The following is a 13,632-nucleotide window of genomic DNA, read 5'->3' as shown; positions in this document are numbered from 1 at the left end:
GCACACGCACATCTCTATGCAGCGTCAACAAAGTTCTTTAGTTTTGAAGTTTGGGCATCTTCTCAGCCTTGCTCTTCACCAACATTGATTCTGCTCCCATTGTATCGCTGGATGTGTTTCTTGCCTGCCGCATGAAGGGTTGGCAGGGGGCATTTTTAAACTCAGTCCTCTAAACTGCATTTATGAAATGGGCGTGGTCCAGATGCACAAACTGAGTCAATGATATGACAAACCATGGAAGGCTAAGAGAACAGCTCGCCAGCCTTGTTCTCAGAGACAACCATGTCCCAAGAGACAAGCTTCCCAAGGACCAAGCCAAGGAACCAGATCGTGGCCACTGGAACACAGTATTACCAGACCACCACCTTGTGGCCCTGCTGCCCATCTGCCAAGTGCAGCTTCTCCATGAGCAGGCGCCCAGCACACCGTCATGGTTCATGAACGCCATGGCTCCTCAGAGCCTCCCTTGCTTGTTGTCCTGAGAGGCAGAGAGCACGCACCTTCGGTGTTATCGTTAGCGACGAGGCACTGGCTCAAGGTGACTTCATTCACACAGAACCCCGTGGTGGCCTGTCCATTGCTCCGATCCACGGGGCTTTCATTGACAAAGTTTGGTGTTCTCTGTAGTAAAAGGCCGCGCAGCTGTCTGCACTTAATTTGGTCAATTGGAGGATCTACCTAGCTAGGATGTTTGGTCTTTTCATTCTCGGGTTTTTAAATTTGTTTAAAACTAATTGTAATCTCTGCATTTTAAAAAAGAAATATTTAACAGGAAACTTTTCCTGTTCCAAAGGGGTTCTCATTTTGTTTCGTTTAACGAAACTTTCACAAACTTGTAGGCCGGCTTAGATTCTTGGATAAAACTTTTCATTCTCTTCCTCCTAACTGAACACTGCCTCTGCCTCTGGGCCTCTCACAGGCCCCCGATAGCAGCATTGTAATGGACCTTACCCTAAGACACCGATGAATGAATGTCCCTTGTTACCTAGCACTAGCTGACATGCCATCTCTCCTGGTCAAGTGGTCTTCGTGAAGCCCACTGGGGACATGAGGCAGTGTCCTGCCTACCAAAGTGACCAAGGATACAGTCAAGACGGTTACATGCAAGATTAGGCCAAAAGTCTGATGTATCCTACAGAGCCTGGTAGGATACCATAATGGGGGCTTCACAGCCACCTCCTGGGAGACATGTCCATCAGAAAAGGCATTATCCAGGATGGTCAGTGGACTCAGGATTAGAATGCAGAAGGCATCTCTGTCTTTTGTGTGGAGGCTGTGACCATGGTGAGAGTACAGTGCAGCTCTGGTATGGTTTTGTGCGGACTTGGCACTGGAGAGGAGGAGATGGACAGAGCCCTGCCTGACCACATGCATGGATCCAACTTCCTAAGGCATCCTATGAGAGCAGAGCCTAGGCAAGGCCTGCACCTGACGTTAGCATTGAACTGCTGCTGTTCAGCTCAGGACTGCCAGCCTGCTGTGGACTTGTCATTCGTGAACGGTTTTGTGTTCATTTGGATACGGTCCAAGCTGCCTAACTGTAGAGGTAGACTTTCTATTGAGGCAGTGCTGTAGGAAAGCCAATTTCAAGATATCTGATGACAAGAGGGGACGTGGACTCATGGTTGGAGCCCCTGAGGTGGGCAGGGCTGTAAGAAGTAGGGGTGGGAGTCTGGCCAGAAGTCCACAGTCCCCGTCTGGGGTGTGAGGTGGGCAGTGCTGGGAGCCAAGCAGCAAGACATGCAGAGGTTGGAAGGCCAACTGGGTGTATGGGGTCAATTGTAGGAGGCACTAGGAAAATGGCCACCATATCAGGACAGAGACAAGCAGGGGAGGAGGCTGGCCCATTCTTGCCTTATCCCAGAGATAATTTTCAGTCATTTTTCTGGCCTCAACTATCCGGTGCCACACTCTGGCCGCAACTTAAACTCAACTGGATGGGCCCTGTGATGTCACATTCAGGCTTCATCTCCCCCTAACACCTCCCCCCAAGTCCCTGAGCCCTAGGTGGTATGCCTCCCTCCTCCTTATTGCACCCCCAGTTCTTTGAGCTCCTTGCGTCTCCCTCTCATCTTGCAATATTTGACTCCAGCACCACAATTCCAATGCATCGATTCTTTGGTCTTCCGTTATATACCAATGTCCAACGTTTACATGCACATGATGCAATAAAAAATGCCATGGCTTGTGTCATGTGTAAATAGCCCTCTTCCACCAGTCTAACGCCCTGTTCTCCCTGTCTCTGCAGGTGGAACATGACTTCATTCTGCAAACTGAGAAAGAGACATTTATTGAGCAGATGAAAGACATCATGGATAAGGCAGAGGACATGCTCAGTGAGGACACGGATGGAGACCGCGGATCGGACCCAGGCACGAGCCCTCCGCACTACAGTGCCTATGGCCTGCATGCAAGTGAAGTGAGTACAGGTGCCGGGGAAGGCACGGGGACTGGTGCTAGCGTGTCGTAGCCGGGCTGGCTGGGGGGGGGTGGGAGGGGGTGCTGCTGGTAGGGAGAGAGGCGGGCAGGGCCAGTCTCCCCACCTCTCCCAAGTGCCACTATCTGTTCCTGCCATTTGGTAGCCCATCGCCTGTAGGTCCAAACGTCCAAAGCAGTCCTGTGAAATGCTAAGTACTGAGTACTGACAGACAGTTGGAGGGCAGAGGTGGGATTTGAAGGGTGGGCATTTGAAGAAAGTGCTTGTTCAGTTCAGAGTCTGTCCTGACTCCTGTCCTTCACCTCATTTAGGAAAATCAACACTCCCAAGCCAATGCCCCAGTCTATCAGCAGAATGGTAAGTTGGTCTTCTCGGCTACAGGGGAAAAGAAGGCAGTGTTATTGAAAAGGCATGCCCATGGGTGTCCTTACTTTCTGGATTAGTGGCTGCCATTGGTGTCTTTCAGCAGACATCCTAAAAGCCACCGGTTGAAAACATTGTAAGAAAATTCAACTGTTGTGGTGGGGGGCGGGTGGAGCTGGTGGATGTGAGTTAAACTAGAGCGCGCAGGAAGAGATTGCACTCTCTTCCCTGACAGTTTGCCTTCTCTGAGGCCCATACGCTGTGAGTGGGGACTCGCAGGTAGTGGCATGCAGGCCATAATCCAGTGTCCACTGGCTCACCAACAGCATCCCTGTCTCTGCTGGCAAAGTGCTGAGGCAACCTAGGAGATGAAACTCCACAAGAGGCCCCCATAGTCTCCCACGGGTTGTGTACACCTCTGCTTTGTGGAAGGAAGCTGCCTAGGCGTCTGACTCGGAATGTTGGAATGTTGGTTCCTTACCCATAAGCTCCTAGTGACAAATGCCCAGAGAAGAAGGGGTTTCCACACGGTGTCATGGCACGGGAGCACAGAAGGCAGGAGGAGAACTCGTGGAGCTGAAGAGAAGTTCACTCGCTTATCACTGGGGCTCTTCTCTCTGTTCTGCCTTTTAGTCCTGCATACTGGAAAGCGGTGGTTTATCATTTGCCCAGTAGCTGAAAACCCAGCGACAGAGGCTCCCGAATCTTCACCTCCACCCCTTGTTAGCGCCCTGAAGCCAGAGGCAAGCCAAGGTATGAGCAGCCGCATGGTGTCGACATCTTCCTTTATAGGTGAGCTGCATCACCCCCTAGCCCTCAGCTGGGCACACGGCACATGTTGTCACGTTGCCTCAGTACACACACGTCTCAGGTGCTGTGCGTATGGGGGAGTGGAGGGGTGGGGGGACGGCGAGCCACAGTCCCACTGAAATCGGTCATTTCTGTGTACTCGTGGAGTTGAGCACTAGCTGCTGCTTCCAGAGCCTGCCCTGTTGCTCCTTCATGGCCCAGGTAACTGGAGCAGCACCTGTCAGTGGTGCTGCTGTAGAGAACACACTTAGGTTTGTTCTGGAGGTGAGCAAGGGAAGCCCCTTGGAGGCTAAAATCCCCCGACTTGTCCTTAAAGACAAGGAACTCCTCTGCGGTTGATCTGCATCTACCTGTACACACTACCCCCAGCCTGCCCTTGGGGGTTGGCCAGGGAGGCTGGAAAGAGTAATCTGAGCAAATTTGGAATTTATTATAATTTGGGAAGAAAAACTGCTATTATACACTGTGACCTAGTGTTGTCCTACGTTAGTGACGATTGCCTGCAAATTCAGTTTAGTGTGCTTCCACTGTCTTCCATGATGCTTCTGAAGATTTGCCCCATAGACATAAGTCAAACAGCACTACCAGAAAGACAAGGCAGCCCTAGAACAAACTGTGCTCTCTGGCGAAGGAGCTTGGGATAAAACTTGGAGTGAGATCTCAAAAGAGAAGCTAGTCATATCTGTAAGTGTTCAATTTTTTAAAAATAAGCATATAGTAATATATTAATTCTTGATTACAATACCACACAATAAGTTAGGGGAAAATTCTAATTAAAATAAAGGGAATTTTCCGCAGTGTGGTTCTCTTAATTGTAGTGGTTAAGAGGACATGCCCGGGAAGTAAATCATAGCTCTTCATCCATGCACTGAATGACCTCAGGAAATCTCTCTAAATCAGTTTCTTTCAACATATAAAAAGACCAAAAACTAAAAGGATGACAAGATCATTGGATTATAAAAATCAGTTACCTGAATACATAAGAGAAATGTTATGCTAATGGAGAATTGTTAGGACAGCATCCAGGGGGTGGGGGGAGGGGAATGCAGGCATGTGAACTCTGTTTGAGCCCTTTTTTCCCTCCGGGCATTGTGCAGGGGTAGCCGAGATGCCAAGCTTTGCTTCGAGCCAGGGAGCTTCGCCAGCCTAGAGGTAGGAGCCTCCGAGTCCAGGGTCAGCTGGCTAGCTCTGCTGGAGTGGTTTCTGGAGAGCTGCGTTGTTGGAGTCAGGCTCCGCTCGACATAGACCTGCACGGACTCAGGGACCCCTCAAAGCTTTTCCGCCCCTCTTCAGGTGCCCTTGGAGCATTGTGTCCTAAGCAGAATCAAATAAGTCTTTTTTGCAAGAAAAATTTTTTTCTAGGCCTCAAATTAGTCAAAGAACCAACAATTTGGAAGTACGATATCTGGGACATAATAAAAGATAGCTAGGGAGAGGGCTGTGGTTCTGGATAAGAAGTAAGCTATCGAAAGAGATAGTGTCTGGGGTCTTAAAGGCTTGAAGGTGAACAAGCGGCCATCTAGCTCAGAAGCAACAAAGCCCACATGGAAGAAGCACACCGGCCAGTGCGATCACGAGGTGCCAAAGGGACCAGGTATAAGGCATCATGAAAAAAAAAAGTGTATGTATATATATATACACACACACACACACACACCATAGTGAATGAAGGGGGAAGTGCAGAGTGGAGACCCAAGGCCCATTTGTCGGCCAATGGAGATCCCCTCATAGAGGGGTCTAGGAGAGGAGATGGGTCAGTCAGGGTGCGAGGTAGTACCGATGAAGAACACAGCTTTCCCCCAGATCCTGGATGCTTCCTCCCCCCAACTACCATGATCCGAATTCTACCTTGCAGGACTGGATAGGGCAGAGGATCTACACTGGTGCATATGGGAGCTGGAGGCACAGGGAATCCAGGGTGGATGATACCTTCAGGACCAGGGGTGTGAGGGGCGATGCTGGGAGAGTGGAGGGTGAGTGGGTTGGAAAGGGGGAACTGATTACAAGGATCCACATGTGACCTCCTCCCTGGGAGAGGGACGGCAGAGAAGGCGGGGAAGGGAGACTCCGGATAGGGCAAGATATGACAAAATAACAATCTAAAAATTATCAAGGGCTCATGAGGGAGGGGCAAGCGGGGAGGGAGGGGAAAAAAAGAGGACCTGATACAAAGGGCTTAAGTGGAGAGCAAATGCTTTGAAAATGATTAGGGCAAAGAATGTACGGATGTGCTTTATACAATTGATAGATGTATATGTATGGATTGTGATAAGCGTTGTATGAGCCCCTAATAAAATGTAAACAAAAAAACAAAACAAAAAAAAGAAGTAAGCACGTACCACAACGCTTTCTCTCCCACTGACTGTAACTATGAATCCTGGACGGACAGACAGACGGCACAACTGAAATGACAAAGAGCAACAGGAAGCCAAACATTGACTTGCGTTGCTTCCCCTCTCCTGGCCTGAACCCAGCACACCCAGCAATCTGGAAATGAGCAATAGGGTGCAGACAGAGAGATCCATGAGAAAAACTGCAGTTCTGGCTTGAGAAGGAGAGAAGAGAGCACTTAAAACTCACAGAGTGGGGGACACGCCTCCGCCCTGTTCCCCCAGTTCTCTTTGCCCGGCCCCCAAGAAAATCTACAGTGGTGGCAATTACAACAGCAGGTAACAAGCACCCCCATCCCATCTAGGAAGAACATTATTTTTGTTGGGTGGGGCTCTGGCCATGATATCCCAAAGCTAAAACCCATTGATTTTGTTTTTCCTCTCCTTTTCCTCCCACCACTTGGCCATGCTTGGAACAATTATGTAAGTGTGTGATTTCTAGCCAGAGTCGAAAAGGGGAGTTCTAGGTAACCCAAAAATATCAGAGAGATCATAGAAAGCTTGTGAAGAAAATTTCACAAAGTTGTTTATGAACATCTTCGCTCACCTATGCATGCAGCATTTGATCATAATCAGCAGATTAAAAAAATTCTTTGAGAGGTGAGGTATTGTCCTCTGAGTGATGTTTCTGATCGTATTAGTGCTCAAAGCTGTTGATAGTGAACTGACAGCCCCTATGGAGAGCAGGTGGTAGCGTATGACCAGAATCTAACCAGGTTGTTTGCCTTCTAATGTTAACATGTGCCATCCGACTTAAACTAGACCTAGAGTCTCATAATATTATTCAAGAGTTTCCAAATATAATGCAGTATCGCTCAACAGACAACATACTATGAAAATGCCAACTTATATGGGTAAAGATAGTCCACACATGCCAAACACAAGATGACACATGAGAGTATTTTTTTTAATTTGTGGGAAAATTCCACTATCTTTTCATCCCATTTTTTCCATGAATTTTTTGAAGTTCCCTCATAAACATTGGAATTATCTGACACATTATAAGCAGCAGTGTTAGTCTGGGTAGACTAGAGAAACAAATTAATAGACACTCATATGTGTATAAGAAAGATCTTTATATACAAGAGCAATTGAATATTGAGAAAACACTCAGCTCAGTCCAGATCAAGTCCAATATTAGCTCATATGTCTGATACAAATGTATAACTTCCTCTTCAGACTCATGAAACGCATGCAATGACACCAAATGCAGGAAGATCACAGGCCAGTGGGTGGAAGGTCTTGTGGATCCAGTGGCATTGTAAGCATCTCAGTGCTGGCAGGGGTCTCCATGTGGCTACTTCGCCCCCAGGGCTCTAGCGTAGCTCCATGGGTCTGGTCAGCAGGCATATCTCAGAGAGTGTGTCTGTGTCCCACCTCCAGCAAGCTGTTTACCTCCACCACCACACCTCCAAATGAGGTCATCAAGCTGCCACCTGTTTGACAGGCTAAACTCCACCCCTTCACTCTTGTCTCAAATTGACAACAGAGTATTATGCAACAACCACCGCAGCTCTTGTGCAAATGCTTACCTAAGCAGTCAAAAGCATTTTTAAATCAAACGATAAAATAGAAATTACTCTATCAACAAAGAAAAATATGCAAAGCAGAAGCAAAAGAAAACGTAAAGTGAAAATTAAGATATCTGGAATTGTCCGATCTGAACATAGAAAGGGGAAAAGAAATAAATAGAGCCTCAGCAACTTTTGGAAGAATGGCGAGAGCCTGGCATCTGTTTCACTGGATTTCTAGAAAGGAGAAATAAGACAGTGATGAAGACTTCTCGAGTTTGGCAAAATACACAGAGCTCCAGCTTGAAGACGTCGTGTGAACCTCAAAAAGCTTAAACCCAAAGAAATCCAGGTGTGGCCTATTCCAATCGACCTGCTGAAAACTAAAGACAAAAAATTGCCAAAATTGCCAAAGAAAACTGATACCAATATCCAGAGGAGAAAGGCCATCCAAATGACTCGAGCTTTCTCATCAGAAGCCATCGTGTCCAAGGGGAGTGGGACGGTGTATTTGTAGTGTTGAAGGAAAAGAACTGTCAGCCAGAATATCCTTCAGCAAGAGACTGAAAGACGGCCGTTCTCAGATATCAAAATATCAGGGAATCCGTAGGCCAGTACCCTTGTTCTAAAAGAAGTGCTAAAGGAAGGCCTTCAGAAAGAAGAGATATTATATCAGAGGGAAACAGGGTAGTGGGCTGAAGAGCAGCAGAAATGGCAAATATCTGAGTGGATATAATGAACTGAGCGATTTACAAAGTGTTTGACGGTTAAAATAAAAAATTGCAACCTTGTATAATGGGATTTTAAGTGTATGCAGAGGTACTCTTTGACATCTTATCATATGGGTGAAGGTGTAAAACGAGACATACCTTAGTACGGTTTCTAGAGTCTGGTTGATTGGGCGTTTTTTCCATGTCCCCTGCCTGCATTTTTCCTCCCAGGAACAGGCAACATTCTAATGACACTAACAGTCATAGTGAGGTCTATCATAAATCAGGTATGTCATAGGTCAGAGACCCCCCTGTGTAATGACATGGGTAGCATGAAAGAAAGGGGGAAAAAAGATGGCTCATCAATCAGAGTTCTCTGGAGAAACAGTAGGACACACACACACACACCAGCGAAGGAGAGACTGGTTTAAGGAAGTGGCTCAGGAGACAACTCTGATATCTATCAGACCGGTCAGTGTGCTGGAAACTTAGGCAGAAGTTGATATTGTACTGCAGTTCAAAATCTCTAGGACAGACTAGAAGGCTGGAAACTCAGGCAGGATTTCAGTTACAAGTACGAGACAGCAGAATTCCTTCTCTGGGAAACCTCAGTCTTTACTCTTAAAATCTTCAATGAGATAAACCTCTAAATGAGAATTGACTGGATGGCATAGAGTTTTTTGGAGGTACCAATGTTATCAGTCTACGCCAAGCAATTTAGCAAGCAAGGATTTTCTCATATCGTGCAATTCAGTAGTTCAGTCATATTAAGTTATGCAATCAGCACCACAATCAACTTTAGAATATTATTTTCTTTCTTGTACTTATTGTTGTTAGTCCCCCAGTTCACCTCAACCTCCTGTGCCATGTCCCTAAGTAATTGTTAGTCCAGTTACTGTCTCTATAGATTTATCTATCCTAGATTTCATATACAGAAAAGCATATGAAACAAAATCAAGAAACAAAAATACCAACAATGACAAAAGAAAGCAGAAAATATTAAACAATGGAACAAATTTTAAATGAGTCAAAAGGGAGATCAATCGGTAAGGTCTAGATTTTAGCTGGAATGTATCTGCCACAATCAACCATCTAATGCTCTTTATGAGACCTCTTTTAAAGTGTAACGACCTCATTTTGAGGACTTATGTGCACCTGACGCAAGGCAAGCCATTTTCAGTTGCCTCACGTATCATCAATGGCTCATATGGAAGTTCAGAATAAAGGTGAAGAATATTAAAGCAAGTCCAGGAGAGCTACAATAGGTCCTTGACCATATCCCATCTGAATATCGATGATATCTCAAGAACTGATTTAACGCATTGAACACAATGACCTGATGAGGTGTAGGAGTCCATCAGGAACATCGTTAAAGAAGGAAGTAAAAAGGTCATTAAAAAAGACAAGAAAGAAAGAAAAGATCAAAGTGGATGTCAGAAGGGACTCTGAAACTTGCTTTTATTTATAGAGTATCTAAAGCAAATGGAAAAAGGGATGAAGTCAAAGAGAAAATTCCAAAGGGAAGCTTGAGAAGACAAAGCCAGATGTTATAATGAAATGTGAAAATAGCTAGAATTAGAAAATCAAAAGGGAAGAACACACTCAACATATCTTAAACAGAAAGCACTAGAGAAAAACTCAAGCCTTGAGTTGCATTATTGAAAAATTCTTTAAAAAAATAATTTTATTGGGGCTCGTACAACTCTTATCACAATCCATCCATCCATTGTGTCAAGCACATTTGTACATTTGTTGTCATCATCATTCTCAAAACACTTTCTTTTTGCTTGAGCCCTTGGTATCAGCTCCTCATTTTCCCACTCCCTCCCTTATGAACCCTTGATAATTTATAAATTATTATTTTTTCATATTTATACTAAATATTGAATGATGCAGAAACTTCCTAAGAAAATGGAAAGAATACACAGAGTCACTGTCCCTAAAAGAACTGGACTACTATCTACCATTTTAGGAGGTGAGGACATGAGGTGACATTTAGGAGGTAAGGTTTAGCACATGAGGAAGAACTAATAGTACTGTAAAAGAAGTGCTAGCTGCCCTGAAGGACTTGATGGGATAATAATTGGAATGTTTCAACAAGCTGATGAAGTACTGGAAGCACATACTTATCTATACCTGGAATTTGGAAGGTAGCTCCTTGGCCAACTGAATGGGTATGATCCATTTTTGTACCCATTCCAAAATAAAAGTAACCTCGCTGAATGTGCAGATTATAGAACAATATCATTGATATCCCATTCAAGTAAAATTTTATTGAAGATTATCCAAGAATGTTTGCAGTAATACACTGACAGGGAGCTTCCAGGGTTTTGTGCTGGATTTAGAAGAGGACATGGAACAAGGGATATAACTGCTGATGTCAGATGGATCTTGACTCAAAGCAAAGAACACTAGAAAGATGTATCTAAGTTCAATGACTTAAAAGTCCATGACCTTGGACTACTGGCCCTCTGCTTCTTTTCACACTAGGGTATTGAGTTAGTCTGGGTAGACTAGAGAAACAAATCCATAGACACTCATATGTGTATAAGAAAGAGCTTCATATAAAGAATAATTGTATATTAAGAGAACATCCCAGGCCAGTGCAGATCAAGTCCATGAGTCCAATATTAGCCCATATATCTGATACCAATCTATCAATTCCCCTTCAGACTCTTGAAACACATACAATGATGCTAAATACAGGAAGATCACAGACTAGTGGGTGGGAAGTCTTGTGGATCTAGTGGCTTGTAAGCATCTCAGCGATGGCAGGGATCTCCATGGGGCTCAGCTCTGGCCCCTCAGCTTCTTTCCATGTGTCTTCTCCACAGGGATGTCTCACAGGGAGTGAGCAGAGAGAGTGTGTGTGTCTCCTGCCTCCAAGAGGAAATATGGGAGTCCCCAGACTCCTCAGGAGAAGGCCGTGCCCACACAGAGTCCTCATTGGCTATATGCTGATTGACAGGCTAGACTCGCCACACACACACACTCTTAAACAAATTGACACCAGATTATGTAACTACCACAGGTATTTTAAGTCCACAGGAATATTTCAGTTCCTTTAATCTGCAACAGGTGTGTTTATGGTAAAGTCCCGTTCACTTAGTGAAGGTTTCCAAATCAAGTCCTTCTGATGGGACTTGTGAAGTATGTTGTCCTCCTCCAAAGAAAAAAGTCTAACCCAGACGGCCTAGATCACCCAAAGGCAGAAAACAAATTTATTTTAAAATGCATGATTAGTCACATTATACAGGGCAGATTTTTTTTCTTTTCTATTCTTTTCCATTTTATTGGGAGCTCATACAGATATTATAACAATCCATCGTTCAATTAGATCAAGCTTGATTATTGCCACCATCATTTTCAAAACATCTTATTTCATCTTGCACTCTTTGATATCAGTTTCCCTTTATCCCCACCATCCCCATCCTACCCCCAGGAACCCTTGTTGTTATATTAATAAAGATTATTATTGTTGTTAATCCTTTTTTTTAACTGTATCTTATGCCATCCAATGTATCCATTCACTTACCATTCTGTTATTTATCCCCCTTGAGGGAGGTTATATAGTGATTGTTATCAGTTTTCCCTCTCCCACTTCCCTCCTCCCTCTCTTTCTGTATGCTCAGGGAATCATTACTCCCATTACTATTCCTTAAGGATTTATTTGTCTTGGATTTTTAAAATCATTTTATTGGAGGCTCATACAACTCTTATCACATTCCATACATACATCAATAGTCTTGAATTTCATGTATCAAACTATCTTAATTATACAAATGAACATACACAGGTCTAATAGCAATACTGTTTTAATTGGGGATCTATACCAGTAATAGTAGAGTTTTGTCCAAAGGCAGGTAGCCCTTCTCCGGTTCACCCATCAACCAAGTGAAACCACTTCCTCAGAAACAGACTCAACTGAACACCATTGTAGGGGTGTCTATTAAATCAGTGTGACCACGGGACAATACTACAGGGTAGGAACTATTTAGTCCTTCCCATTCTTGCCCCAAGTAAAACATTGACTCTAGCTGGGGTGAGGCTTTCTCTGAAGAATGGTTTTAAGATATACAAATAAGGGAGTGATAAATGGATTATAAGCATTAATACATCATAACATTGCTTGGGAAAACAGATTAAATGATTACATGACCTGCCCCAAACTGAAATGACGAGTCTAATTGCCTTTTAGTAGGGGAGTTTGTGCCTTTAAAAAGACTGAATTCTCTAATTGGGCACAATGTTCAGAGCAAAATGATCTAGTGGTTTGTCTGGACATCATTTAATTTCAAACTGGCTTTCAGACACCACTTTTTTGTTCTTGTCTGTTTTGGGGGACAAATGGTTCACACGTGGACTATCCTAACTTCCACAGAGGCCAACGACAGGACAGGAATATAAACACTATTAGGCCAAATGTTTGCAAATAGCATAAGAGATTAAAAACAATGAATAGCATGAGGTATTTGTCTATATCTAAATAGCACCAGGAGCAGCCATATTCTGTAAAACCTCAGGCTGTATATGAGCAAAGACATGAACATAAACACTGACACATTCATCTATTAAGACACAAAACTCTACCTTTGGAATTTAGCAGAAAATCTTACTGTTATTCTCTCTTGTCACCCACAGTTCATAACTCACTACTTCTCTAATCATGAGTTTTGGAATTTGTTAAATTTGCTAATAGACACTTTCCATTTGAGAGCAATGATATTTTAAACCCACAAGTTAAAACAATTTGAGAGAGAGAAGAAAAACAGTTGCTTATAAACAGAAGGTATTCTTATAATACCCACAATATTCCCACATATAGAACTTATAAAAACATTTAATTTATTTAGTGTCTAATTTATATTTTTGATAAATTTTGGATCAGTTGTCATTCATAAACCTTTCCACCTTCCAGATTTCTAGAAATCTTCATTTAGACTGGTGAACTCCAACTCAGGATATTATTCCTTTTTAATAAGTCCAATATAGTTCACTTTTTCTGTTGGAAATTTTTGGTCAAATGTCTTAGCTCAGCAAAGCAAATGCTAATCTGTAGGTGACAACCTATATATATATATAAAAGACTTGATTGGAAATTTCTTGGACCAATGCAAAACCAAAGAAGATTCATTAAAAATCAGAAGGAAGAGTAAACAAAAAGGAAACTGTTTAAAATACAGTGCTTAAAGGTTTCAGATCAAACATCAAAGTTACTAAACATGTAACAGTGTTGTTTCTCAGCTATGTAACTGAGACATTGTTGGAAACATCTACTATTGTGGTGAGATAAGAGTAACGGTCATGACATGCGAACAACTTCATTGGATTTCTTAATAATCCAAATGGGCATAGTTGGCCCTCCAAACCAAAGTATTGGTCAACTGTCTGTCCTAAAGCAATATAAAGAG

The 13,632-nt window shown here is 43.6% G+C and overlaps 1 protein-coding gene across 1 annotated transcript in view; it reads left to right on the top strand.

Annotated features, from left to right (window-relative positions):
• WNK2 (WNK lysine deficient protein kinase 2) overlaps window positions 1-13,632 on the top strand; it is a 187,288-nt gene that overhangs the window by 128,716 nt on the left and 44,940 nt on the right. The window contains 3 exon segments of the mRNA XM_075550857.1: window positions 2,249-2,419; window positions 2,749-2,794; window positions 3,434-3,553. Of these exon segments, the coding sequence (XP_075406972.1) occupies window positions 2,249-2,419; window positions 2,749-2,794; window positions 3,434-3,553 (337 nt within the window).

This window comes from Tenrec ecaudatus, chromosome 5 (assembly GCF_050624435.1).
Source record: "Tenrec ecaudatus isolate mTenEca1 chromosome 5, mTenEca1.hap1, whole genome shotgun sequence".
In the NCBI taxonomy this organism is placed as follows: Eukaryota; Metazoa; Chordata; class Mammalia; order Afrosoricida; family Tenrecidae; genus Tenrec; species Tenrec ecaudatus.
The sequence above is the reverse complement of the archived record's forward strand: the minus strand, read 5'-3'. Positions and strand labels throughout refer to the sequence as shown.